This window comes from Diceros bicornis, chromosome 28 (genome assembly GCF_020826845.1).
Source record: "Diceros bicornis minor isolate mBicDic1 chromosome 28, mDicBic1.mat.cur, whole genome shotgun sequence".
In the NCBI taxonomy this organism is placed as follows: domain Eukaryota; kingdom Metazoa; phylum Chordata; class Mammalia; order Perissodactyla; family Rhinocerotidae; genus Diceros; species Diceros bicornis.
This window is the reverse complement of record NC_080767.1, coordinates 5,252,152-5,277,725: the sequence shown is the minus strand read 5'-3', so window position 1 is coordinate 5,277,725 and position 25,574 is coordinate 5,252,152. Positions and strand designations below refer to the sequence as shown.

General features: G+C 41.6%; 1 protein-coding gene across 1 annotated transcript; it reads left to right on the top strand.

The window, feature by feature from the left end:
• Positions 1-8,942: 8,942 nt before the first annotated feature.
• LOC131393770 (maternal embryonic leucine zipper kinase-like) lies at positions 8,943-17,174 on the top strand. Its single transcript, XM_058524808.1, has 4 exons — positions 8,943-9,077; positions 13,218-13,286; positions 15,044-15,136; positions 17,041-17,174. The coding sequence occupies exons 1-4, from the start codon at positions 8,943-8,945 to the stop codon at positions 17,140-17,142; spliced, it is 399 nt and encodes a 132-aa protein (XP_058380791.1). The 3' UTR covers positions 17,143-17,174.
• Positions 17,175-25,574: the final 8,400 nt, after the last annotated feature.

Below are 25,574 nucleotides of genomic sequence, written 5' to 3'. Positions count from 1 at the left end.
TTGTCTCGCTCTTCTCCTTCCGGGACCCCTATAACATGGATGTTAGTGCGCTTGATGTGGTCCCAGAGGTCCCTTAGACTGTCCTCACTCTTTTTAATTCTTTTCTCTTTCACCTGTTCCGCTTGGGTAGTTTTTTCTAGTCTTTCATCCAGCTCGCAGATCCGTTCTTCTGTATCCTCTACTCTGCTTTTGAGTCCCTCTAGTGAATTTTTCATTTCCAGTATTGTATTCTTCATTTCTGATTGGTTCTTTTTTATATTTTCCATTTCTTTGTTGACATTCTCACTGAGTTCATCTATTCTTCTCCCCAGATCAGTGAGCATCCTTAACACTCTTAGTTTGAACTCTCTGTCGGGTAGGTTGCTCATTTCTGTTTCACTTAGTTCCTTTTCTGGGGTTTTGTCCTGTTCCCTTACTTGGAATGTATTCTTTTGCCTCCTCATTTTGCCTCTTTCCCTGTGCTTGTGTCTACGTATTAGGTAGGCCAGCTACGTCTCCTGCTCTTGGATAGGTGACCTTATGTAAGTGATGCCTTAGGAGGTTTCCAGTGTGCTTCCCTCAGTTCTCAATGTTCCAGGGGTGGCCCCTATTTGGGCTATGTGTGTCCTTCTATTGTGGCCTGTTTGCTCTCCCTGTAGGCACCCAGGGAGGCTGAGTTATGCTCCTGGCCAGCTGTTGTAATGCTCAGCTGCCTGTAGTTGTTGTGGGCCCTTCAGTCTCTTTATCAGGTGTGGGGAGCCCCAGCACAGTTGGCTGCAAGCTCTAATACCACATTTATGTTGCAGTATTTCTTTTAACTTAGTAGGCCCCCAGCGTGGCAGGTTCTTAGGCTCAGGGCCTTACAATTGCTGTAAGCCTCTAGCCTATTAGGTCTCTTGTCAGCTCTCTGAGGATTGCAGCTGGGTGGGGCTGGCCTCAGGCACAGGAGCACCCAATTGTTTCAGGCTTTGGAAGGTGGGGCAAACCTCCTATGTGGGTCTTTGAGAAGCACAAGTCTTCTGCAGCTGACAAGCCCTGTTGCCCACAGGTCCACACACACAGTCAACACAGTCCTGCCCCGTGTGAGCGCCCCGACCTCCCCAAGCGGACCCAGTCTCTCCACGGCGGGAGCCCCACACACTCCGCCACCGCCCCACACTCCCCACCCGCTCCTTGTGCACACCCTGCCCCGCTCAAGTCGGTTCAGTTGCCAGGCTGCAGAGAATCCAGTCACCAATCTATGCAGGCCCACAAGTTGCCTGAGGGCTTGTTGTTGGGTGGGGCCAGTCTCTAGGGTGGGCTGCCTGCCCTGGCTGAGCTGGATTTAGCTGGATTAAATCAGGGCTCTAGCGGGTGGAGGAGACCCTGGGCCAGCAGGCCTCAGGGAGAACTCCAATGGCGTCTGTGTCAGCACGCTCACACCAGGCCACAACAATGGCCGCCGCCAATATCCCAGTCCCTGGAGAGGTCTCACCCCTCACCGAGATGCACTCAGGGCCTATTAGGTGAGTCTCTTGTCACCAAAGCACTGTGCACCTTTCTTTCTGGTGATTTTAGGATGCTTTCTGGAATGGGTGAGTTTGTGCGTGGGCCCTTTAAGAGCCAGTTTTAGTTTCTTTGTGAACCGGGTTTTCTGGGGGTGCTCCCCAATGCTTTAGTAGCAGGCAAAGTCAGATATTATGCCGCTGGTCTCGATTGTGCTGGGTCCACAAAATGCCCACAGTGGGGGCGCTCCCCGGCTCAGGACCCCGCGCCTCCAGGGAGGCTGCGTACCTGTGTGCTGCTCCCAGCGGCCGTGAAGCTGGCGGCTTGTGAAGGCGGCGTTTTTCCTCTCCGGAAGGGAGTCTCTGCCTCTTCTACCCCAGTTAGGATTGTCCGTTGTTGCAGGAGTTCCTCTTATCCAGTTTTCAGTTCTGTCTCAGGGGTAATTTTTCCACGAGTAGTTGTAAATTGGCTGTGTCCACGGGAGGAGGTGAGTTCAGAGTCTGCCTACGCCGCCATCTTCAAAAATATTTTTTTTCTGGTGATACCTAGTTTTAATTACATTATGATCAGAGAGCATATACTGTACTTTTTTCAATTGTTTTAAATTTGTTAAGGTTTGTTTGATGACCCAGAATATGGTCTTTGTTGGTGAATGTCCCATGTGCACTGGAAAAAAATGTTTATTTGGCTCGTCTTGGATTGAGTGTCATAAATGCCAGTTAGGTCCAGTAGGTTGATCATGTTGTTTATTCCTTCTATATCCTTGTTGATTTTCTTTTTATGAGTTCTATAGAGATCTGTGAGAGGAGTGTTGAAGTCCCCAAGGATAATTGTGGATTTGTGTTTTTCTTTTAGTTATGTCTGTTTTTGCTTCATGTATGTTGAGTTCATTGTTGTTTCTTACATACACATTTAGGATTGTAATTTTCTTGGTGAATTGACCCTCTTTATCCTTGTGTAGTATACGCCTTTATCTCCTATAATTTTCCTTGCTTTGAGTCTATTCTGTCTGATATGAGTGCACGGTGTGTCTTTTTCCATCCTTTTACTTTGAACCTATCTGTATCATTATATTTGAAGTGAGTGTCTTGTATACAGAGTATAACTGGTTTGTCGTCTTAATCATTCTGACAACCTCTGATCTTTTTATTGGTGTGTTTTAAACAGTTACATTTAATGCAATTACCGTTAATGTTTGGATTTAGGTCTACCATTTTATTATTTGTTTTCCATTTTTCCCCTCTTTTTCATTCCTCTGCCCTCTTTCTTGCCTTCTTTTGGGTTATTTGAATATTGTTTAGTGTTTCATTTGATTTACCGTGTTTTGGCTATATCTCTTTGTATAAAGTCTTTAGTGGTTTTCGGGATTACAATATACACACTGAACTTTATAGTCTGTTTAAGATTAATAGTTTGCTACTTCGAGTGGAATATAAAAATCTTATTGCCATCTTGGTCCCTTTACCCTCTCCTTTATATGGTAGTTGGCTTATATATTACATCTACACACATGGAAAATGCCGGGAGACAGTATTATAAGTTTTTTTTTGCTTTCAGACATCAAGAATATCATAAAGAACTCAAGAGAAAAAGAATAGTCCATTATATTTACCCAGATATTGGTCATGTCTGTTGCTCTTCTTTCTTTCCTGATGTCCAGGTGTACTTTTTTATTGTCTCCCTTCTCTCTGAAAACCTTTCTTTAGCAATTCTCTTAGAGCATGGTGGCTGTCCCTGAATTCTCTTACTTTTCCTTTCTATGAGAATGTCTTTATTTCATCTTCATTACTGAAGAGTTATTTTCAGTGGAAATAAAATTCTGGCTCCATAGTTCTTTTTTTCAGCACCTTAAAAATGTTGTACCACCTTCTTCTGGCCTTCATGGTTTCCAATGAGAATACAGCATTCATTCCAGTCATTGTTTCTTTGTTAATAATGTGTTTTTTTTTTGGTCTGGCCACTTTGAAGGTTTTTTTTTTTTTTTTTTGGTGAGGAAAATTAGCCGTGAGCTAACATCTGTTGCCAATCCTCCTCTTTTTGCTGAGGAAGATTGACCCTGGGCTAACTTCCGTGCCCATCTTCCTCTACTTTATATGGGACGCCGCCACAGCATGGCTTGATAAGCGGTGCATAGGTCCATGCTGGGGAATTGAACCTGCAAACCCCAGGTCACTGAAGCGGAGCACATGAATTTAACCACTATACCACCAGGCTGGCCCCTTAATTTTTTTTTATTTCCTTTAGTTTTCATCAGTTTTATGATGTGTGTGTGTATAAATTTCTTTGCCTTTATCCTGTTTGGGGTTCACTGAGCTTTTGGAATCTGTAGATTTATATCTTTTGGCAAACTTGGGAAGTTTTCAGCTGTTATTACTTCAAATGTTTTTCCAGCTCTGCAGTCTTTCTCCTTTCTTTCTGGAAGTCTGATGGAACAAATGTTGGACTTTTTTTTTGTTGTTGCATAGGTCCCTGGGGCTCTTTTGATTTTATGTTTCTCACTGTTGTTCAGACTGATTTCTACTAGTCAGTCTTTATGTTCACTGACTTTTACCTCTGTCATCTCCATTCTGCTTCAGGGTCTATCCAGTGAGTTTTTAATTTCTAGGTTTTTTTATTTTCCAGTTCCAATATTTCCATTTTGTTATTCTTTATATTTTCCATTTACTTGCTGAAACTTTCTAATTTTCCATTTGTTCCAAGGGTGTTTACAGTTATTTGTTAGAGCATTTTTATAATAGCTGCTTTAAAGCATTTGTCAGATAATAGCAAGATGACTCAAATTTTGGAATTGGCATGTGTTAATTGTCTTTTTGTTCATGAGTTGAGATTTTCCTAGTTATTCATATGTCCAGTGATTGTAGATTAAATCTTTCACATGTTGAATATTATGCTATTAGACTATGGACTCTGACTTTTGTTGAAATCCTATGAAGGATGTTGATATTTTTGTGTTAGTATGCACTTGACCTGATTAGGTTCAGTCCATAAGTTCCAACTTACCTTTTGTGGTCTGCAGTTAGAATTTCATTTCAATTGACAAAGACTTTGCAATGGTATTAGGATCTGCCCATGTGTGCACCACCCAGTGGCCAGTCTGGGATCTGGATAAAGGTAAATCCAGTTCTTCAAGTCTCGTATATGCTGATTAAGACCAGATCAATCCAAGTACAGCTCAAGGATGATACCAGGAGTTTGTGAACAATTTTATGGGGTCACTTTCCCAAGCTTCTCCCTCTCTGTGATTTCCCTTGTACTATTCAGTTCCCTGGGGTTCCTCTTTTTGGTTCTCCAGCCAGAAAGCTAGAGGTTTACTTAGCCCACTCTGCCATGCATTTCATAGCTGTGCCCGTGTCTGAGGCCAAGTGGCAGGACCACCAGAGGGTAAAAAATGGTGAACTCATTGCCAGTTCAGCGCTTCATATTTTGGTCTTCACCAATTCTCCTGCCACTATTTACTGTTCAGAGTCCTCCAATAACTTCTGCTCCATGCATTCTGAGTAGATTTTATAGCTGCATTCAGTGGGAAAGACTACGAGGAACATGCTTATTCCTTCTTACTCCCATTCAGGTTTTTTCAACTATATTCTTGAATGACTTTGCCTATTATTTTCCTTTCTGTCACTGTCTTTGTTGGGTTTTGTATCAAGATTATGGTTCCCATAAAATGAGTTGAGGAGTGTATCCTTTTTAAAATTCTTTTGAAGAATTTATGAACTCTGGAATTTTCACTAATGACGCCAATGGAGTTTTTTTTGTGGAATAGTGTTTAATTTATTAAAGTGTTCTTACTAGTTATAGGAATATTCAATTCTATTTCTCCCTGTTATTTTTAAGTTGTACTTTTCTAAGAATTCTCTATTTCATTTAAATTTTCAAAGTTGTTAATATATGATTGTTTCTGTATCTTCTTGTGATCTTTAAAATGTCTGTAGATTTTTCAATGATCTCTTTGTTATTCTTGATTTTGAATTTTTAAAAACTTATCAATTTCACCTAGGTGCAAGTCTTTATGACTCTGGATAGGCAATGGTTTCTTAGATATGACTCCAAAAACATAAATAACCATCATCGAACTTGAAAACTTTTGGGCCTTAAAGGACATCATGAAGAAAGTTTTCACTTTTCAGACAAATTGAGAAAATATTTGTTTTTTTTTCTTTTAATTTTTTATTTATTGCAGTAACATTGGTTTATAACATTGTATAAATTTTTTTACATATAAATTTTAGGATTCTTTGTTCTATTTCCATGAATAATGTCATTGGGATTCTGATTGGGATTGCATTGAACCTGTAGATTGCTTTAGGTAATATGGACATTTTAACTGTGTTTATTCTTCTAATCCATGAGCATGGAATATCTTTCCATTTCTTTATGTCATCTTGAATTTCTTTAAGTAGTGTCTTATAGTTTTCAGTGTATAGATCTTTCACCTTCTTAAATTAAAGTTAAATTTATTTCTAGATATTTTATTCTTTTTGTTGTGATTGTAAATGGGATTGTATTTTTGACTTCTCTTGCTGCTAGTTCGTTATTAGTGTATAGAAATGCAACTGATTTTTATGTGTTGATTTTGTACCCTGCAACTTTGCTGTAATTGTTGATTGTTTCTAATAGTTTTCTGGTGGATTCTTTAGGGTTTTCTATATATAGGATCATGTTGTCTGCAAACAGGCAAAGTTTCCCTTCATCCTTTCCAATTTGGATTCCTTTTATTTCTTTTTCTTGCCTAATTGCTCTGGCCAAAACCTCCAGTACTATGTTGAATAGGAGTGTTTGAGAGTGGGCACCCTTGTCTTGTTCCTGTTCTCGGGTGAATGGCTTTAGTTTTTTCCCATTGAGTATGATGTTGGCTGTGGATTTGTCATATATGGCCTTTATGTTGAGGTACTTTCCTTCTATACCCATTTTGTTGAGAGTTTTTATGATAAAGGATGTTGGATCTTGTCACATGCTTTCTCTGCATCTATTGAAATGATCATGTGATTTTTATTTCTAATTTTGTTAATGTGGTGTATCCCATTGATTGCTGATGTTAAACCATCCCTGCATCCCTGGTATAAATCCCACTTGATCATGGTGTATGATCTTTTTAATGTATTGCTGTATTCAGTTTGCATCTATGTTCTTCAGAGATATAAACTACAGCAAAGTTGCAGGGTACAAAATCAGCTTACAGAAATCAGTTTCATTTCTATAAACAGTTTTTTTGTTTTTATATTGAGGGAAGACCTGTCTCCTTTGATGGTCTTTTTGGGCCTTTTATACCCTTTCCAGTGTTTGAAGTCATCCTGAGTTGTCTTTTCTTCCTAGTTCTTTCTACCATCCCTTATGTGGTTTGGTGTCTGTGCTTTTCTTTGTTCTGGTCTCCTGCTGAGAATTCCCTGGTCTCTCAGTGTGTGTCTGTGATTGTTTCTTTTTTTGAAGGTAAGTTAAAAAAGTTTTTTAAAATCTTTTTTCTCTAACCAAAAATCTCGTGTTAAAAAAATTTTTTTTTCTTCTGGATTGAGTTAGCATTATAATTATTAGTAGTATACAATTGAGTAAAACAACACGAACAGTTTATAAATGTTGATAATTATCAAACAAAAAATAACTTACCGAGAGGCTGGCCCTGTGGTGTAGTGGTTAAGTTTGGTGCGCTCTACTTTGGCGCCCTGGGTTCATGGGTTTGGGTCTTGTGTGTGGACCTACACCACTTGTTGGCCATGATGTGGTGGCAACCCACATACAAAATAGAGGAAGATTGGCACAGGTCTTAGCTCAAGGTGAATCTTCCTCAGCAAAAAAAAAAAAAATTTGCTGAAAATGCATTTTTAAATTAGACACATTGGACTCTTTTCGATCTCCCTTGTTGCCGGAAGGAGACAGAGTTTAACATCAATTGCTGCCTTGATTTTTATTTTTAAGAATGTAAGTGCTGATTAACATACATAAGTCAGTCAAAGGGAATGTAAGCAGTTTGTTATAGAAATGTCACTCAATTCTTTGACCTCCTTCAAAACTATATGCCTAAATCACACAGTGATCTATATTAGAAATTATTTTTAATAATCTATCAACTGATAATTCAGTCTCTCTTTTAATATTTTTGTTTTTTGGTGCTCCATGTTGTATTGAGGTAACTAATAAAAAGGCATTAAAAACCATTTTTTCTTGAGCCTTTAAACATTGATTACAAATTTGATTAATTCCCTAAAGCAATTTAAACTTGTTACAACTTTAGTATGACTTATTTACTTGAATACTCAAACACTTAAATAGTAAACAAAATGTGACCTGTTATTACAAAATGTATTACTACACTGATACTCAAAACTTCTCCTAATGCATCAATCTGATGCATTAATTCATCATTTCTAAACTTGTTTTTATATTTTCTAATGTTATTATGCTTATTTTAGTTTCTAGGATTTTAATAATATTTTGATTATTTCTAGAGTTTTGGTCATCAGACTCCCAATCCCCCCAAAAAAAGAAGAAGAAAAGATTATCACATCAGAATAGTCAAAGTTACGATTGATTCTTGGTCAAGACCTGATATCTGGTTGCATGGTCCTAGACAATTGGATCTTAAGCCAGTGATTATTAGAGTGAGTCCCTTTTTATGATCAAGTTTTACTTGTTACTTCTTGGGTGTTTAGATTTCTGTCTTTAATATGGACTTTAAAATTTTTTTCATCTTGGCCTATTCTCCCACTCAACCAACTTACTATTTTATTTAATTAATTTTTTTTCCAAGTTTTTATTTAAAAAATTTCAAGGGCCGGCCCAGTGGCTTAGCGGTTAAGTGCACGCACTCCGCTACTGGCGGCCCGGGTTCGGATCCCAGGCGTGCACCGACACACCGCTTCTCTGGCCATGCTGAGGCCACGTCCCACGTACAGCAACTAGAAGGATGTGCAACTATGACATCCAACTGTCTACTGGGGTTTTGGGGGAATAAAGGAGGAGGATTGGCAATCGATGTTAGCTCAGAGCCGGTCTTCCTCAGCAAAAAAAAAAGAGGAGGATTAGCATGGATGTTACCTCAGGGCTGATCTTCCTCACACACAAAAAAAATTTCAAGCCCCTAGAAAAGTTGGAAGACTGAGACAGTGAATACCCGCATACCTTTCACGTACATTCACTGATTTTTAGCTCAGCTTACTTCTTAGGGACACTGCTAAGACGGAAAGTGGTAGCCCAGGCGTGCACAGAGGAGTGTTCCTGTCATCTCCTTGTTTGGAATGCTAACCTTCTACAGGAGTCTGAGATTTTTAGTTTTTCTGGATTTTGTACTATTGACCCACATCAAACTTGTCTTTCATAAAACCTTCAGGCCTTTTTTATGTACACACAAGTAAGTTTTGTTGTGATATTTTTTGGAATTGTTGAACAATTTGTTTTGAGGCTGTTGATCACTTTTCTACTCACTATTGAAGCTGCTGATGGTGCTTGGAACATTTCCTAAATTGGTTGACTGCTCACTCCACATAATGTTTTGTCACAGAGCGAGCGACTTGCCCCACATCAAAACAGAGATCGATGCCTTGAAGAACCTGAGACATCAGCATATATGTCAACTCTACCATGTACTAGAGACAGCAGACAAAATATTCATGGTTCTTGAGGTTAGTAGTATGTTCCAGAGACCTGAAAGTATTTGGTCACTGTCTCCGTCTGCTTGGGCTGCTATAGCAAACATCAAAGACTGGGTAGCTTATGAACAGCAGCAATTTATTTCTCACAGTTCTGGTGGCTGGAAGTCCAAGATCAAGTCACCAGCGTGGTCAGGAGAGGGCCCTCATCCTGGTTCATAGCTAGCTGTGTCCTCACGTGGGGTAAGGGACAAGAGATCTCTCTGGAGCCTCTTTTATAAGAGCACTAATTCCATTCATGAGTCTTCTGCCCTCAAGTCTTAATCACCCCCCAAAGGTACCACCTCCTAATTCTGTCATCTTTGGGGGTTAGGACTTCAACATTTTGGGGGGACGCAAACATTCAGACCATAGCAGTGACTTTATCAAAAGTTAAGAGAAAAGTACGTTTTACCTGAAATATTAGAATAAATGTTTAGTGGTTTATCTGTTTGAATTCTGTCTATAACAATTTAGATCAAGTAGTCATATATAATAAACTGGAGATTCATTGTGAACATTCTCTTTCTAATACACTCCTAATGGGGTGGTGTAGTTTTCTGGATAAAATATGTTAGAATTTGTTCCTAGAGGGACATATCCATTTCAGTTTTATATGATGTATTAGTCTAGGGCTGTCGTAACAAATTGCCACGAACTTGTCTTAAAACAAAAGTTTGTTGTCTCACAGTTCTGGAGGCTAGAAGCCTGAAATCAAAGTGTGGGCGAGGTTGATTCCTTTTGGAGAATCTGTTCTATGCCTCTTTTCTAGTTTCTGGGGGTTGCTGGCAATCCTTGGTGTCCCTTCATTTATAGATGCACCACTCCAGTCTCTACCTCTGTCTTCAAATGGGGTTTTCTTCTCTGTGTGTCTTTGTCTTTGTCCAAATTTCCCTCTTCATATAAGAACACAAGTCATTGGATTAGGGCCCACCCTAATCTACAAAGACCTGATTTACAAATAGGGTCCCCTTCACTGGTCCTGGGTGTTAGGACTGGAACATATCTTTTTGGGGGACTCAGTTCAACCCACAGCCTATAGTTAGCCTTCAATATATGTGTTATGCCAACGAAACTCTTTCAAGTTTTTAACCTGCCCTTTTTGGTTTGGAAAGTGAAGTCTTGAGAACTTGCATCATTCATCTCTGGTTTCATTTTCCTTAGTCTCAGCCAAATAATTTCTAACTGCACATCATTTTCACAGATTAGCACTTTTTAAAAAGCACATTTTAAAATTCATAATGCTGAAAGTTTTGGACCTAGAACTATTTTCTCATTATTACATTGTAGATACACCCACGTGGTCTACAGTGGTGATTTTAAAGCCTTTTTTTTAAGTTGATCTCTTTGTCCAAATTAAATACTTAAAAAACAACAGCAACAAAAAACCATGAACCTAGGACAGAATTTAAAAGGGACAAGAGAGTATGTATTACAAAGTGACATTCTCTCTACCATTATCCCAGTCATCTAATTCCCTTCCCCTGAATCAGTCACTTACTTCTCTTGTGTTTCCTATAGATATGCCATGTATTTACAAATACCTGCATATATTATGTATGTATGTATGCATGTGTGTACATACATGCGTGTATGTATGTGTTTTTTTATATATACAAATATATATAAATATGTGTGTGTTGCTTATCATTTTCTGTCACACAAATGGTCACACACTGTAGTATTATTCTGTACTTTGTGTTTTTGTCCCCACTTAACATTTTAGGCTGGAGACCATCCAGGTATGTTCACAGAGATTTTAGATGTTTTTATTTCTCTTTATTTTATATTTCTTTATTTGAAAATATAAAGTATGATTTCTTAATGCAAATCTTATTGGATAGCATTTAAGAAATTGACAATTGAGGTGTAATTTACATATGATAAAATGCACACATTGGGTATATACAGTTTGACAAAGGTATGTACCCGTGTACTTCCCACCCCAGTCGAGGTGTAAAACATTTCCAGCACCCCAGGAAGTTTTCTCCTGACCCTTTGAAGTTAATCCCTGTAACACCACCCACCCACTGCCCTTCCCAGCCCTGGTCTGATTTCTGTCACCATAGGTTAGTTTTAACTGTTCTATATCAGTTTACAGTGGATGTAAACTGTTCCACTGTACTTGATGTAAATAGAATCATACAGTCAGTATTCTTTTGTGTTTAGCCTCTTCTGTTCAGCTTAATGCTTTTGCAAGTCACCGTATCAACCTATGCTCCTTTACACCTTGCTTTTTTCACTTAATACTGGGTATTGTTTTATATCAGTTCATAAAGAGCTTCCTCTTTTTTTATGGCTCCATAGAATTCCATTTTACGGCTGTGTCATAATTTATATATGTGAGCATTTGGGTTGTTTCCCGTCTTTTTGCTCCTGCAAACAATGCTGCTGCGGTGAATGACCTTGAACGTGCATTGCTTTTGATATGAGAGTGTCTGTAGGAACAGTTCCTCAGTGTGGAACTATGAAGTCAAATGCCATATACACATATAAATATAATTGATATTGCTAAAATGAAACGAAATCTTAAATGGAAACCCCCGTTTACGGAAAGGAGGAGCTGCTCTGGAGAAGAAGGGATGGAGAGCCTCGGGCTTCGCGCTCTGGCCTCCATTCTCCTGCAGCCTCCAAGGATCCTCTGTAGAACCGGGCTCCTTCTGGTACAGACTGAAAATCACTGGTCTTCGGGATGAAGGAGCAATAATGCTGCTGGGTTTTTTGTGTCAGGTAACTACACTAAATGTGAGTGCATTAGGATGAGAAGGGGTTTTAGTGCTTTGCTATAAAATACAAAACCCTGAATGAGCTTAAAAATCATGGTGGTAGTTGGTTGTACTTCTAGCTACTAGTAATAAAACTGCTCGAGACCAAGAGCTGTTGTTCTCTTTCCCGGAATCACTGTTGCCTTATTGGATCCTGAGAGTGTATTTCTGAATGTGCCTCACTCAGTTCCCTTGCCTGTAAGTGGAATTAATAATATTGCTCAGTTAAGTATAATGTTTTGTTTTACACTCCTCGGAAGTGAGTTCTGTAAGTAGTGACACTATCTGTGTGGCTGTGTTGCTGTTGAAGTACTGCCCTGGAGGAGAGCTGTTTGACTACATCATCTCCCAGGGTCACCTGTCGGAGGAGGAGACCCGAGTCGTCTTCCTGCAGATAGTGGCTGCGGTTGCTTACGTGCACAGCCAGGGCCACGCTCACAGGGACCTCAAACCAGCAAGTGACTGCGTCACAGTTAGATTCTCACCCCAGAGTTCAACTTCATTTACCTGTTTTCGCTAGGTTTCCAAATGTTCTTTCTGCTTAGAATCTGTCTTGGCTTTGCTTCTTTTTCTTTGTTCCACTCATCATGTATCACTTTTTTTTCCTCCTTTACTTTTGACTTCTGGTGGGCTTTTCTGGATGGACTTATTGGCATTCTATTTATATACCAATTATGTGTGATATTATAAGTGTCCTTGTAATCAACTGTGGCCTATAAACCTCAGGATTTGATCTCTAGGAAAGAAGAGTTTTGAGTGTTTTCTTCAAGAATATTGCCATTGAGTGTTTCCTTTCAATACTCTTTTCCTAACCTCATTTTCCTTTAATTTTAATTCCATTGCACTTCAGAAGGAAACAGTCCGATGGATTGACAGACTCTACTTTTCAAAGACAGTATAAAATGTGAATTCTCTTAAGTCTGCAGGCTCTGACTAACGTGGATGATGGTGAACATGGATTTTAGTGTTACTGGTACCAGGGTCAGGCACCTAGAATCGGTCTGACAAGATAGGGCAGTGTTACTGTCCTTTTCCCTTTGTGTATACCCAACCCTTTGATGTGAGTTCACTCTTTTGGTTTAAACTTGCCTTTGGCGCACACTGTGTTTGCTTTTAGTTGAGCTTCAGAGCACCACTGAGAAAATGGTTTATGCTAACATGTCTTGAAGGGAAGCAGGATAGTTATCAACATTCCTCCCCTCTCCCCTTTTACACTTCTTATCATTTCATTCTTTTTAAATGATTTTCACTCTGTTGTGCCCAGGCTATTTAAATAAACAACCTTACGTCGTTTTTAGAAATGGCTAGAGGTGGCATGTGATATAAGGAAGTCAGTATACAGCTATGAATTTATCTTTTTTTCCCCCAGGAAAATTTGTTGTTTGATGAATATCATAAATTAAAGCTGATTGACTTTGGTCTCTGTGCGAAACCCAAGGTAAGTGCAGAAATAAAAGTGCACTTGTTTCCTTTGTAAATGCACCTCTTAGTGCGTTATCTTGCACTGACTTCCACATAGTCTTTATTGAGCCTGGTTGCATCCACTGAGAAGAATGTTAAATTTCATCCCTTTTATAAGTTCTCTAGTTGATTCTACTATGTGGCCAAGATTGAGCACCACTGCTCTAGGTCCAGGGTTGGTCCTGCTGAAGACCCCTGGGTATGCTGTGAGGGAATGTGCGGTGCTGAGGTGACCTGAGACCATCATAGCAGGCATGCTGAATTGACCGTGTGTTTGCAGTTTGAGTATGTTGCCACTAGATGACGCCTTTGTTCATTTAGATGTGAGTTTTGGGAATTTAGTGCAAATCTACTCCTTGTTATCCAGATGGTTATATAACTAACAATTAGATTTTGAAAGACAGTCCCCTTTCCTTACGAAAGAAGAAGGAAAAAGTCCATATGCATTTTTCAATTTATACTGTTATGTATGTCCCTAATTTGTGCTCCACAGTTAAGTAGTGGTGTTCTTCAGCACACCTTCTCTTTGAGGTGACTTTGAACTCTCCAGCTCGGCTGTCTGCAGCACAGCTCCTGTGTGGCTGCCTGTTGGAGGCTTCCTCCTGTGTTTTCTAATGATGGTTCCCACAGTCTCTAAAATGAGCTGTCTACACTGATTGAGAATGTTGAAACTGCAGACCTGCCTCAGTCCTGTGTAGTCCCATGATTATTTCCTGCCCCAATCAGAATTAGCTAGGTGCTAAGGGAAGCAGATTTTGCCCCTTTGGCTGAATGTCTTATTCTTTCTGATTTTCCTCTCCCCTTGGCTCTTCAGAGATGGTCAGTGGAGCTTGTGTCTGGGAACTAAATGCTAGAAGGTGTTTTTTTGATTGGCAGGCGTATAAAGATAAAACATACTCTGAGCAGATAAAGTGGTTTAAGTCATCTTCTCTATGGGAGGCAGTGGAGAATCTGTCTGACAGACTCCATCAGCCTTTCTTTCTGGCTGCCGCAGATTCGACCCACACAGACAGCCTCTAAGGAAGCTGGAGTTGGCTAGGAGGGGATTGCCTCAGTTTTCTGCTGAGGAGCTCACTTCTGGGCATGTTGTTGCAGTTGTAAATGAAATCTCACAATCTGGCAGGTCATTTGCCCGTTGTAGAACTCGATACACATGTTAGGCAGTAGTATCATTTTCATTATGTTTTGATATTTCTGTGGGAGAGCAGAGGAGGTGGAGCAGGTTTCTCATTTTAACAGATCTGGAAGCTCACGTTGTGATTCCTGTGATAACTGAGTCTAGAAAACAGACTTCCAAGGCACTGTTCTGTGTAGCATGTTGCTCTCTTCCCTCTAAGGAGAAAGAAGCTTTTCTGTGTCTAAAGATTCGGTATTGGAGATAGGGTACATAATCCTTTTTCCTTGAGTGCTTGGAGGTGGGAAGACATGCGTGCTTGGATGTGTGCTAAGCTGATTATTATGGGAGTGGAAATCTGGAGAAGTATGAGCCTGACCTGACTGAGCTAAGGGGAAGAGGATTTGCTCGTGCCAGGTTGTAGCCACATTGGAAATCCAGCGAAGAGGAAACGCATGTGCATGCATGTAAGCAGCGAGCACTGGGTTGGCTGCAGAAGTCTCTTATTTGGGTAATTCTTCATCTAGCTTCTCTTTGCTTGTGCTGAAAGAATGTTTATCAAGGTTTTAATTCTCTTAAGGCTGTAATTAGTCAGTGTTTCATTTCTATCTTATTGTCAGGATAACAAGGATTACCACCTACAGACCTGCTGTGGGAGTCTTGCTTATGCAGCACCCGAATTAATACAAGGCAAATCGTATCTGGGCTCAGAGGTAATTATGCATTGATTAATTCAGTATGTGATCAATATACACTTATTGGTGACCTGTACTGAGTCAGGCATTGTGCTTTGGGGATATAAAGATGAGGAAAGAAATAATCTTCTTAATTGAAGAGTTCAGTCTGTTCAGAGTGTAAGATATGTAAAGTAATAAGTGGAATGAATAACTTGCAATAAATATAATACATAGCCCACTTACGATGCAAGGATATAGAGCTCAGGGCTGTACACTTGTATTTTGGTTTTGTTTTCCAAGGTGGGACTTTAAGAATCTTCATTCTAAAATAAGTACTTTAGGTGATTCTGTTTCTCATGGTACAGATCATGCTTTAAGGAATGTTCCATGGTAAACATCTCTAATTCTTTCTGTGATTTCTCACAGGAAATGGTTTCAAACCCCACCTCTCCCCAATTATTTTTTTATTTGGCAATTGGTAGCTTATGGATTCACTTGCATTTGCTTTGGTTTGTGATTTTAGTTGATTAATTTATTCTCATCCATTTCAGAGAGAAAACCTTTTTTTTTTGTTTTGGTGGTGAAAGATTGTCCCTGAGCTAACATTTGTGCCAATCTTCCTCTATTTTTTGTATATGGGATGCTGCCACAGCAGGGCCTGATGAGTGGTATGTAGGTCCGTGCCTGGGATCCGGGCCACGAACCCAGGGACGCTGAAGCAGAGCACTTGAACTTAAGCCTTATGCGACGGGGGGGGTCAGCCGCTATTCTCATCCATTTCAAAACAGTGAAGTGAAAGTGGTTTGATGAGTTAACTGAAGAATACTTTTTCTGCTTTTTTCTCTCTTCTAGGCTTTGGTAGATTTCTATGGGGATGTTACCATTATTTTCTTCATCTTTTCAAAAAGCTTAACCTCAGACATAATCTCTCTGTTGACCTCTTCTTATGGCATCTGACGAGGCCATGTTAGCCCGCTCTTTCTCGTGGAGCCTCTTTGCTTTGAATTTAACACCCTGGTTAGGAGTGCTCTGCCATCGAGCCTCAATTACAGATTAAGTATTGACATCTCTGAGGTTAATTTCTGACCTCTTGCAACTTCAAAGAAAACTCAGGTGTTTGCTTGAAAGTAAATTGTTCACTTGGGGCATCTTAGAGGAGTCCTGGTAATTTGATGTGATTTGGTAGATGGGACTAGGAGTTCAATTCGGGTTACTTAGTGTAGGTGCTACCTCGATGTGTGATGCTGCTCAAGTTCTTTTACCTCTGTTCCCACCCCACCTCCCTTTTTAAAAAAAAAAAAACAAAAAAACAGATGCTGCCCTTCCTACCTCTGGTTATCTTATATAAAGGTTAAGCTCCTTGTGGGGATTTTGAGATTTGTAGGGCTGTTTGTACTGGCAGGCTAATTTCTAGCCTCTATATTTGAAAAGTCAATTGTTGAAATTTATTAAGGTTTCTCTGCATAGAGAGGACTTTACAGTTCAGCTTAGTCACATTTGCAGATTATTAGCAGTAAATTTTAGGACTTGTTTTGCTATCCTCATGCATGTTTACATAATCCTCATATGTAATAAACCCTCAGTAGCACTGGACAGTCATCTCTCAGAATCAGAGACCTGGCCTCATCTCCTTCCTTACCATGCCCAGTCCAGCCCAGCCACCTGGAAATTATTGTCTATTAAGCTTTAGAGTCCAGCGTTAGAGGAGAGTGCAGGAACTCGAGTCAGGAGGTGACCTGGGTGGCCTGCCATTGACTGGGTGACTTTGGGCCAGCCTTCCTTTCTGGGCTTTAGGTTCCCTGTCTGTAGAATGAGCAGGTTGAACTGGATGATCTCTGAGCTCTTTTCCAGGTCTGTGAAGATTCTGTGATTCTGTTACATGTATTGCCATTCTGAAATATGTTCTAAATTTTTTTGAATTATTTTTTTCTCGCTCTCAGGCAGATGTTTGGAGCATGGGCATACTCTTATATGTACTTACGTGTGTCTTTCTACCATTTGATGATGATAATGTCATGGTTTTTCCAAGAAGATTATGGTGAGTATTACAAGGCCTAGAGTTTCAATGTAAATGTTTTCTATACTGTACACTCTGTGCTTCTATTTGTAAAAGTACAGAAACAGGCAAAAGTAACATATGGTTTTGGAAGTCAAGACAGTGGTTGCTCTAAAGCAGGGGTGACTAGAAGAGGGGTCTGGGGGACTTCTGTGTCTTGATCTGGGTGCTGATTAGGTGTGTTCAGTTTTTGAAAACTTGTCAAGATGTACCCTTATGATATGTGTACTTTTCTATATGTATATTATACTTCTTCAGTAAAAGCTTAACAAAACAAAAACAGATGAGCAAGTAAACATGTGAGATGATTTTCCTGGTAAGAGTTTTTTTTGCATCGTGAAATGATGTCTTAGGAACTTGCTGCATTAAATTACATTTTCTTATTGAGTTATGGTAAAATAAGAGAAACTGTTTCTTCTGGAGGATAGAATTTGGCTTTGATGTATAATAAAACCACAGTTAGGAGTACTGTAAGCTTTGTTAAAATCATGTGTATCAGAGACAGAAAGTAGATTTGTGGTTGTGGGGGTGGGGAGGGTGGTGGAGTAGCAGGGGAGCGACTGCTAGTGGGTATGGGGTTTCTTCTTGGGGTGATGAAAACGTTCTGGAATTAGATAGTGGTGATATTGCACTGAATCACTAATAAATACACTAAGAACTACTAAATTGTATACTTTAAAAGGGTGACTTGGGTCTGGCCCAGTGGCATAGTGGTTGGGTTTGTGCGCTCCACTTTGACAGCCCAGGGTTTGTGGGCTCATATCCTGGGTGCGGACCCACACACTGCTCATCAAGCTATACTGTGGCGGCATCCCACATACAAAGAACGGAGGAGGGTTGGTACAGATGTTAGCTCAGGGCCAATCTTCGTCACCAAAAAAATAAATAAATAAAGGGATGAACTTTATGTTATATGAATTATGTTCAATTAAAAAAACCCCAAAATCAGATATAGCAAGGAAAATAGTAAAATTCTTTTTAAAGAGTTAACATTCAAAAGAAGACACGGAAGGAGGAAGAAAGCACCATGTTGCGTCTGTAGCAAACCAGGGTCAGACCAGCAGAGCACCTGCTCTGAGTTCGGCTTGAATTTAGTTCTAACAAACATTTCCTGAAGGTCTTCTTTGTATGAGATACTGAAAGGCATGAACGAGGATCTATGAAATGTGACCATTGTCCACCAGGGCCTGAGTTCTTGTTGGAGACAGATGCAAGGCTATCTAAAAAGGGCAGAGGTCAGGGATGCCGTGTTATGACAGACGTGTACATGAAGGAGCGGGCGAGGGATTTGGGAGAACAGCTTGGAGGCAGTGAGGTTTGAGCAGGGCTGTCAAAGAAGGAGAGAAGTGCTTCGGAGAGGGATGTGAGAGAGAGCATGCCTGGCAGAGTAGACAATGTGAGCCAGGGCATAAGATGGGAGAAGCGTGGGGAGAAATGGTCGGAAGTTTTATGTGGCTGGGCCGTTGGGTCTCTCACGCCCCTTAGGTAGGGAGACTACCTAAATCAACTCTCATTTCTGGAAAGCAGCGCACAGAGGTGAAAGTGATTGTCCGGTTGGCTCATTGCATACCCTATAGAACACCAAGTCTAAGGGCACCGAGTTCAGTCTTCAGTTTTTTTAATTTATTTGACTTAATAGTTTTTCCTGTATCCCACCCTGGGAAACCCTTTAAAATCGGTGCCAAAGCTACAAGGAGTAGTTTTGGGAAGAGATGGAATTGTAGTAGTTCCAGCTCCCTGAAGGCTGTGGAGCTCTGATTCTGCAGGGTCGAGGAGAAGCGCTGTTAGCAGTAGCAGTTGCCGCAGCTGGGGGAACTGTGTTCGTGGGCTTCTCCTTGGGAAGGGGAGATGCATGGGGCGGTGGGCTGGAAGCTGGCCTCCTGGAGCCTGCTGGGGAAGCCAGGACAGCCTGTATTTCCTCCTGTCCCTTCTCGAGAAGCCTACCCTACGCTTTGCAGGGTAGCAGTTGTTGCTTTGGCTCTCTGATTCAAATTAGGATTTTTATGCATTATTGTAGAATTTAGTATCACACAATATAGATTTTGAAATTTATTGTAATCTTGGCTCAGAACTATTGTTCCGAGTTGCAGTGTAATACTGTCTGCTGGTTGAATGTAATTAAGGTGTCCGATCACTTGCATGCAGTAGGTATCTTTGCCTGGAATGTTCTAAAATTCCTCATTTGGGAATAACACTTCCCTCAGTTCTTGGTTTGATTGAAAAACCCAGCAATATTTGACACACTGTATGTAACTCTTATTTAAGAGGCAGACTTTGTTATCTTTTGCATTTGTTAATCAAATGCAATTTTAACCAAAATGCTCAACTGCAATTTCCAGCATGATTACTAATAGATTATTAATCTTATTAATGTCACCTATATTCATTAGCCATCACTGCATTCAACGACAAGCATGACTATACTGCAGTTCTGGGTACATAAATATTAGGGAAGTATAAATAATTTAGTAAATGAAAGTTGAGTATCTTGAAAGTAAAATTGCTAACAAGTATAATTTATAATTTTAAAGAAAATGAGCAAATTATCTCTTTATGAGATTATATGTTACAATTATAGACTTGACTCTAGTACTATGATTATGTGTTGAGAGATCACCTGCCTTTCTTAGCACCATGTGAAAAACAAACAATTTCAAGCCCATTAGAATTCCCAGGATTATCTTGCTTATTAGCCTACAAATCTTTCCCCTCCCACTTGGTTTCGCCCTCTATTATCTGTTTTTTTTGCTCTTGTTTGCAAGGTAATCATCTCTTAAATAAACAAGAATGCCCCAAACACTGAGCAGAAACCAGGGTTAAGGGGCACAGCCCTGGTTGACACAAGGCCTCTTCCCCAGCAGATTTGTTCCTCTCAAGGTCTTTTCTGTCTGATCCTTAGATGTGTACCTTCAATACTGACATAAGGAGCCTTTCTGCCTGTCTCCTTCTAGCTTGCTTAGACCTTCCAGCACAACACAACAGAAAAAGTTCTGTGTCTCTCTCCTGGTCCTAAATCTACCCTTTTTTGCTCTACAGCAATGTGTCTCAACTTTGGCACTACTGACATTTTGGACTAGATGATTCTTTGTTGTGGGGGCTGTTCTGTGCATTGTAGGGTGTTTAGCAGCATCTCTGGCTTTTACCCACTAGATGCCAGTAGTAGCCCCTGAGTCATGACAATCAAAATCATCTCCAGACACTGCCAGATGTCCCCTGGGGACAAATTCACCCCTGCCTGAGAACCAGTGCCATATAATATTGGACTTGATTTCTCTGGCTGAGACAGAGTTTCCTCATCTGTGTAATGTGGTTAATAATCCCTGCCTACTGCACAGGATAAAATATAGGTACAGGTGTTTTAAACTACGCGTACAAATAACAGGTTGGAGCAGGCCTGGCAGCAGAACTCAGCTCTGGACTTTGTTTCTGCCAGTGTTTCAGTGCAGAGAACGAGGCTGAGAGCGTCAGGTTGTGGTGACGGGTCACAGGTCTCATGACTTGTTCGTGGACGATACTCTGCAGAGCTCCTCTGTCCACACAGGGAGAGCTGGTGGGTGATGTGAGCAGGACCTGACTAGGTGATGTGTTCCTTACCAGGCAATCCTGAGACCCTGAGGCAGCTGCAAGGGGGCAGAGCCGCCTGGGAGGGCACGTGGCGTTCCTCAGAATGACTCAGCCTTTCGTGTAATGCAGAGTATTTAGCACTCTGGCATGCATGGCTATTGGCCAGCACGCCCATCTTGGTCCACTACCTTCTTGAGTAGCCCTGTCTCCCTCTCCTATTTATTTCAGATGGTCTCTTACGTGCAAGGCTTTGTGCTGAGTGCTTTCACATACATTCTCTTCTATTCCTTGTATAAACCTGTAAGTGGCATGACTTGTTTTACAGATGGTAACTATAGTAGTAGCAGCAACGGTGGTGGGACTGGAGGCAGCAGTAGTAGTAGAAAGTAACGTACATTGAGTTCTTACTGTGTGCCTGGCCCTGTGCTAGGTGCTTTATATGTGTTAGATCATTGAATCCAGCAACAATTTATGGAGTAGGTACTATTCTTCTTCTTTTTACAAATGAGGAAACTGAGGCACAGCAAGGTTAAATAGCTCATCTACACAGCTAGTAAGTGGTAGATGGTGGAGTTGAATCTGGGCAATTTGTCTCCAGAGCCTACTCTCTTAGGAGACAGGTCAGAGAGACTAGTAACTTGTAGAAGTCCAAGGCGCTAATGAGAGGCAGAACTGGGATTCAGACATAATGTGCGACTCTAGTGCATTGCTGTCTCCCGTGTGTCAGGCACCACACTGCTCATTCACTTGTTCTCTCTGCCTCTGTCTGGACGGGGTTGCCTGTGTGGGGCTAGCTTACAGCACGGCACGGGGATCTGTTAAAAGATGCTTTATGAACTCAAGGTGGGAGGATAAAGGGTGATAAAAAGAGGCAAAGAGGAACTTGCAGTCAGTCTGGTGGAGGCTTCTTATGCAGTACTTTGGTCTGAATATTTATTTTTACATCTGGTTTCTATAGAATTCTGCTACTTTTAGTTAAGAGTACTTTTGTTTTAGATGGTAGTTTCTGGATTTAAAGGCATAACATTTCTCCTGTTATCATAGGTCTGGTTATGGGCTTGTTATCTCTGTGTTGCAGCAGACCAGAAAGGGCTAGAACCTGGAACCAGACTTATCCTGGGGGTGGGCAGGTGCTGATAGGAGAGAGGTCATGTGAGGAAGTTAAACCTTTATAGAGGGTGTATTAGTTTCCTACGGTTACTATCTCAAAATACTACAAGGTGGCGGCTTAAAACAACATATATTTATTCCCTCGCAGTTCTGGAGGCTAGAAGTCCCAAATCTGGATCCCTAGAGCAGGGCCCTGCTCTCTCTGAAGGCTCTAGGGGAGGGTCCTTCTTTCCCTCTTCCTGGCTTCTGGTGTTTGCTGGCAATCCTTGGATTGTAGCTGTGTCGCTCCAGTCTCTGCCTCTGTCTTCACGTGGCCTTCTCCCCTGTGTGTGTCCCCGTGTCTAAATTTCTCTCTTCTTGTGAGAACACTAGTCGTATTGAATTTAGGGCCCATCCTAACCCAGTATGATCTCATCTTAACTTGATTACATCTGCAAAAGGCCTTATTTTCAAATAAGGATGCGTCCACAGGTTCTGGGTAGACATGAATTTGGGGGGGACACTATTCAACCCAATGCAGACGATACTCAGAGTAAGCAGCAAATGGCTCACATACACTCAGCGTGAGGGAGGACCCACTGGAGCACGTGGGGTTCTGCCTAGTGAGTGAAGCATGACAGAGGACACTCCACGGGCATGCTGTGATTGGAGATGCAGGAGGTCACGACCATTTGATCAGTGTAAGCAGGTGGGAGAGTCCTTACCCCAGTCCTTACCCTTACTCCATTTCCTATGGGACCCTGGCAAGAGCAAGCTGAAATGTTTGAGGATCAGGCAGATGGTCAGTTTGCCAAGAAAGAGAGCCAGTCAGGTACCCAGGATTTGCGTCATGAGAGGCCTTGGTCTCAGGAATAAGGAAGACCTCAGATAGGAGAGTGGGGCCAACTAGGCCGGGCCAGTCCCGCAGCAACTGTGACTTACTGCTGAGTCCCAGGGAGCTGGCTGAGGTGTCTAAACAGCCCCCCTTCCTCAGGATAAGGCCTGGAGCCCAGGCAGCACTGAGCCTTCAGCTTGGGGTTCCGTTGGCCGTGGATGAGGGACAGTAAGGAGAAGGGAATTCGAGGCTTCATCATCATAATTCAGAAGCAAACTTGGTCAGTTTCTGACACTGGCGAGTGTTGAGGTGCCCTGGCAAGGTGTACGTGGGAGTGGGCTCTCTGGGTAATAGCGAGTGCTCGAGATAAAGGAGGATGAAAAAGTCAACGAGATTGAGTGTCACTTGTAACATGAAAGCTCTCGCCCTTCCTAGGAAACGCTTTGTAGGTCAGCCTGTCTGCCCTCATCAAGGAGGCTGAGTCAGAGATTCAGTTGTTTAGACGTCAGCACCTTTTCTTTTTAAATTCATTGCTTGATAACACTTCTTTGGAACTTTGATTATTTCTTTAACATAATCAGAATCCAGCCTGTCATGTAGTCCTAGGACTGGGAGTGACCCATACTTGTCTGTTTCTCCCCTCACCTTTAAGCTGGACTGATTTCTGTAAGAGTTATGTCCTAGACGGTTTGTAAGAGCAGAGAACCCCAGTGGTGGTACCCTTCAATGGCTTCCCCACCTCCCTGCCTCCACCCTTCCAGCCTATTCACTTACTGTTGGCTTTTGTGTGTGTGTGCTTCCTCTTGTCTCCCTGGACCTATTTTATGTTTCTAACTCTGGATCCCTATTCAGTTAATTTTGTCTTCATTAGTTGTGGGAACCCTCTGGAGTTTGCCATCAGACTATGTTCCTTAGTTGCCAAAGTTATCATAAACAATTCTGTGATTAATGTTACTGTTAATCAATTTTTTTTTTTTGTGAGGAGATCAGCCCTGTTCTAACATCTGCCAATCCTCCTCTTTTTTTTTTTGCTGAGGAAGACTGGCCCTGGGCTAACATCCATGCCCATCTTCCTCCACTTTATATGGGACGCCGCCGCAGCATGGCTTGCCAAGCAGTGCGTCGGTGCACGCCCAGGATCCAAACCAGCGAACCCCGGGCCGCCGCAGTGGAGCACGCGCACTTAACTGCTTGCGCCACCGGGCCGGCCCCTGTTCATCAATTTTTTATGCCAGATTATTTGCTTAGCATAAATTGCTAGAAGTAAACTTGCCGGATCAAGAATATGCAACTTTGAATGCTTTTAATACATATTTCCAAATTACTCTTCAGAAAAGTTTACACGCTCTAGGTGTGTATATAAGCACTCCTGTCCCTGAACTCTTACTAACACTGGGTTGTGTTTTTTTAAGTTTGTCAGTTTGATAGACAACAGGTGGTATTGGTGTGGGGCCACTGAGTCACGAGTCGAAACAGAATATTTAGACACAAGCCACTCGTTCGTTTGTGTACCTTTATTTGTGTTCAGCCTGGGGAAAGGACCCGTGGGCAGTAAGGAGCTGTAGTGCAAGTGTCTGTGCGGGGCCATTATATACAATTTTAGCTATTTTACTATTCTATAGAAATGTCAAAGGAAAAAGTATTAGATGATCTGTTTACTCTAGAAGATTAGGGCATGGGGGCAGAGGAATGGGATGCATCCTTGCATTCCAAGGTACAGTATACCTCAAGGAACACATAGGCAAGAGATTCAAGTCATTGATCACCTCCTTGAGGTAAATCCCTTTGCTCCTAGCCAGAGGTGATTGAGTAAGTAGGGGCATGGAGTCTCATGGAAATTGTAAAACAAGTCGTAAACAAGGTTTTGACCACATCAGTATCATATTCTTTTTTAATTTATTTCTTTTTTATTACTAGATTAGTTGAACATATTTTCATATTTATTGGCCATTTAAAAGTTCTTGTTTTAGGAATTACCTGTGAATGTTCTTTGCCCATTTTCTTTTGGAATGTATGTTTTTTATCCATTCCTTCACTTATTAAACAAATCTTAATTGAGTGTCTTTTCTATGCTAGGGCCAGACACTGTTCTAGGTGAACAGCACAGACAAAATCTCCGTGATTGGGGAGCTTACAGTCTAACGTAATGAGGCAGAAAATAAAGAAATGTGGAATATGACAAGTGGGGGATAAGGACTGTAAAGAAAAGTAGGCATGACAGGGAGGGGGAGAATGATGAGGTGGTGAGGGGAGGCCTCACTGCACCAGTGTGTTTAAGTGGAGACCTGAGGACGATTAAGGCGCAGGCTCTGCTGGTATTGGGGGAAAGCACCATTGGCGGAGGGAACAAAGAGTGCAAAGGCCCTGAGGCAGGAATGTGTTTGACCTGTGACGGTAGTTCGGTGAATGAGGGGGAGTTAGGAGGTGAGCTTGAGAGGTAGCAAGGATGGGGTGGATGTGGGGATACAGACCGTGCAGGGCCTTAGAGCCCGAGTAAGGAACCCGGATTTTGGTCTGAGCCAGATGGGGAGCCAGTGGAGAGTTCCGAGTAGCGAAGTGACATGACCCAACCCAGTGTTTTAAAAGAACAGTGGTGGTGAGTGGACACCAGCCTGGGGGAGAGTATGGACCCTGGAGGACGTCAGGAGCCCCTTTCAGGATGCCAGATGAGAGAGGCTGGTGATGTGCTCGGGGGAGTGACAGGGGCTTCTGGATATACTTTGAACCCAGAACCAGTAGGTCTTGCTGATGGATGGGATGTGAAGCGTGAGAGGGAGGAGCTAGAGGCAACTCCAAGGTTTTGGCCTGAGCAGCTGGTAGTGCGGCTGAGATGGGGAAATGCGGGAAGAACAGGTTTGGTGGTGGCGAAGTCTTAACGCTTTGTGAGAGCTTTTTATGTGAGGAGGCGTATTCATCTTTTGTCATTTAGG

Coding starts and splice junctions, on each gene's coding strand:
- LOC131393770 (XM_058524808.1), top strand. CDS start 8,943: ATGTTTTGTCACAGAGCGAGCGACTTGCCCCACATCAAAACAGAGATC. Junction 9,078..13,217: donor AAATATTCATGGTTCTTGAG/GTTAGTAGTATG, acceptor TTTTTCCCCCAG/GAAAATTTGTTGTTTGATGA. Junction 13,287..15,043: donor GTCTCTGTGCGAAACCCAAG/GTAAGTGCAGAA, acceptor TCTTATTGTCAG/GATAACAAGGATTACCACCT.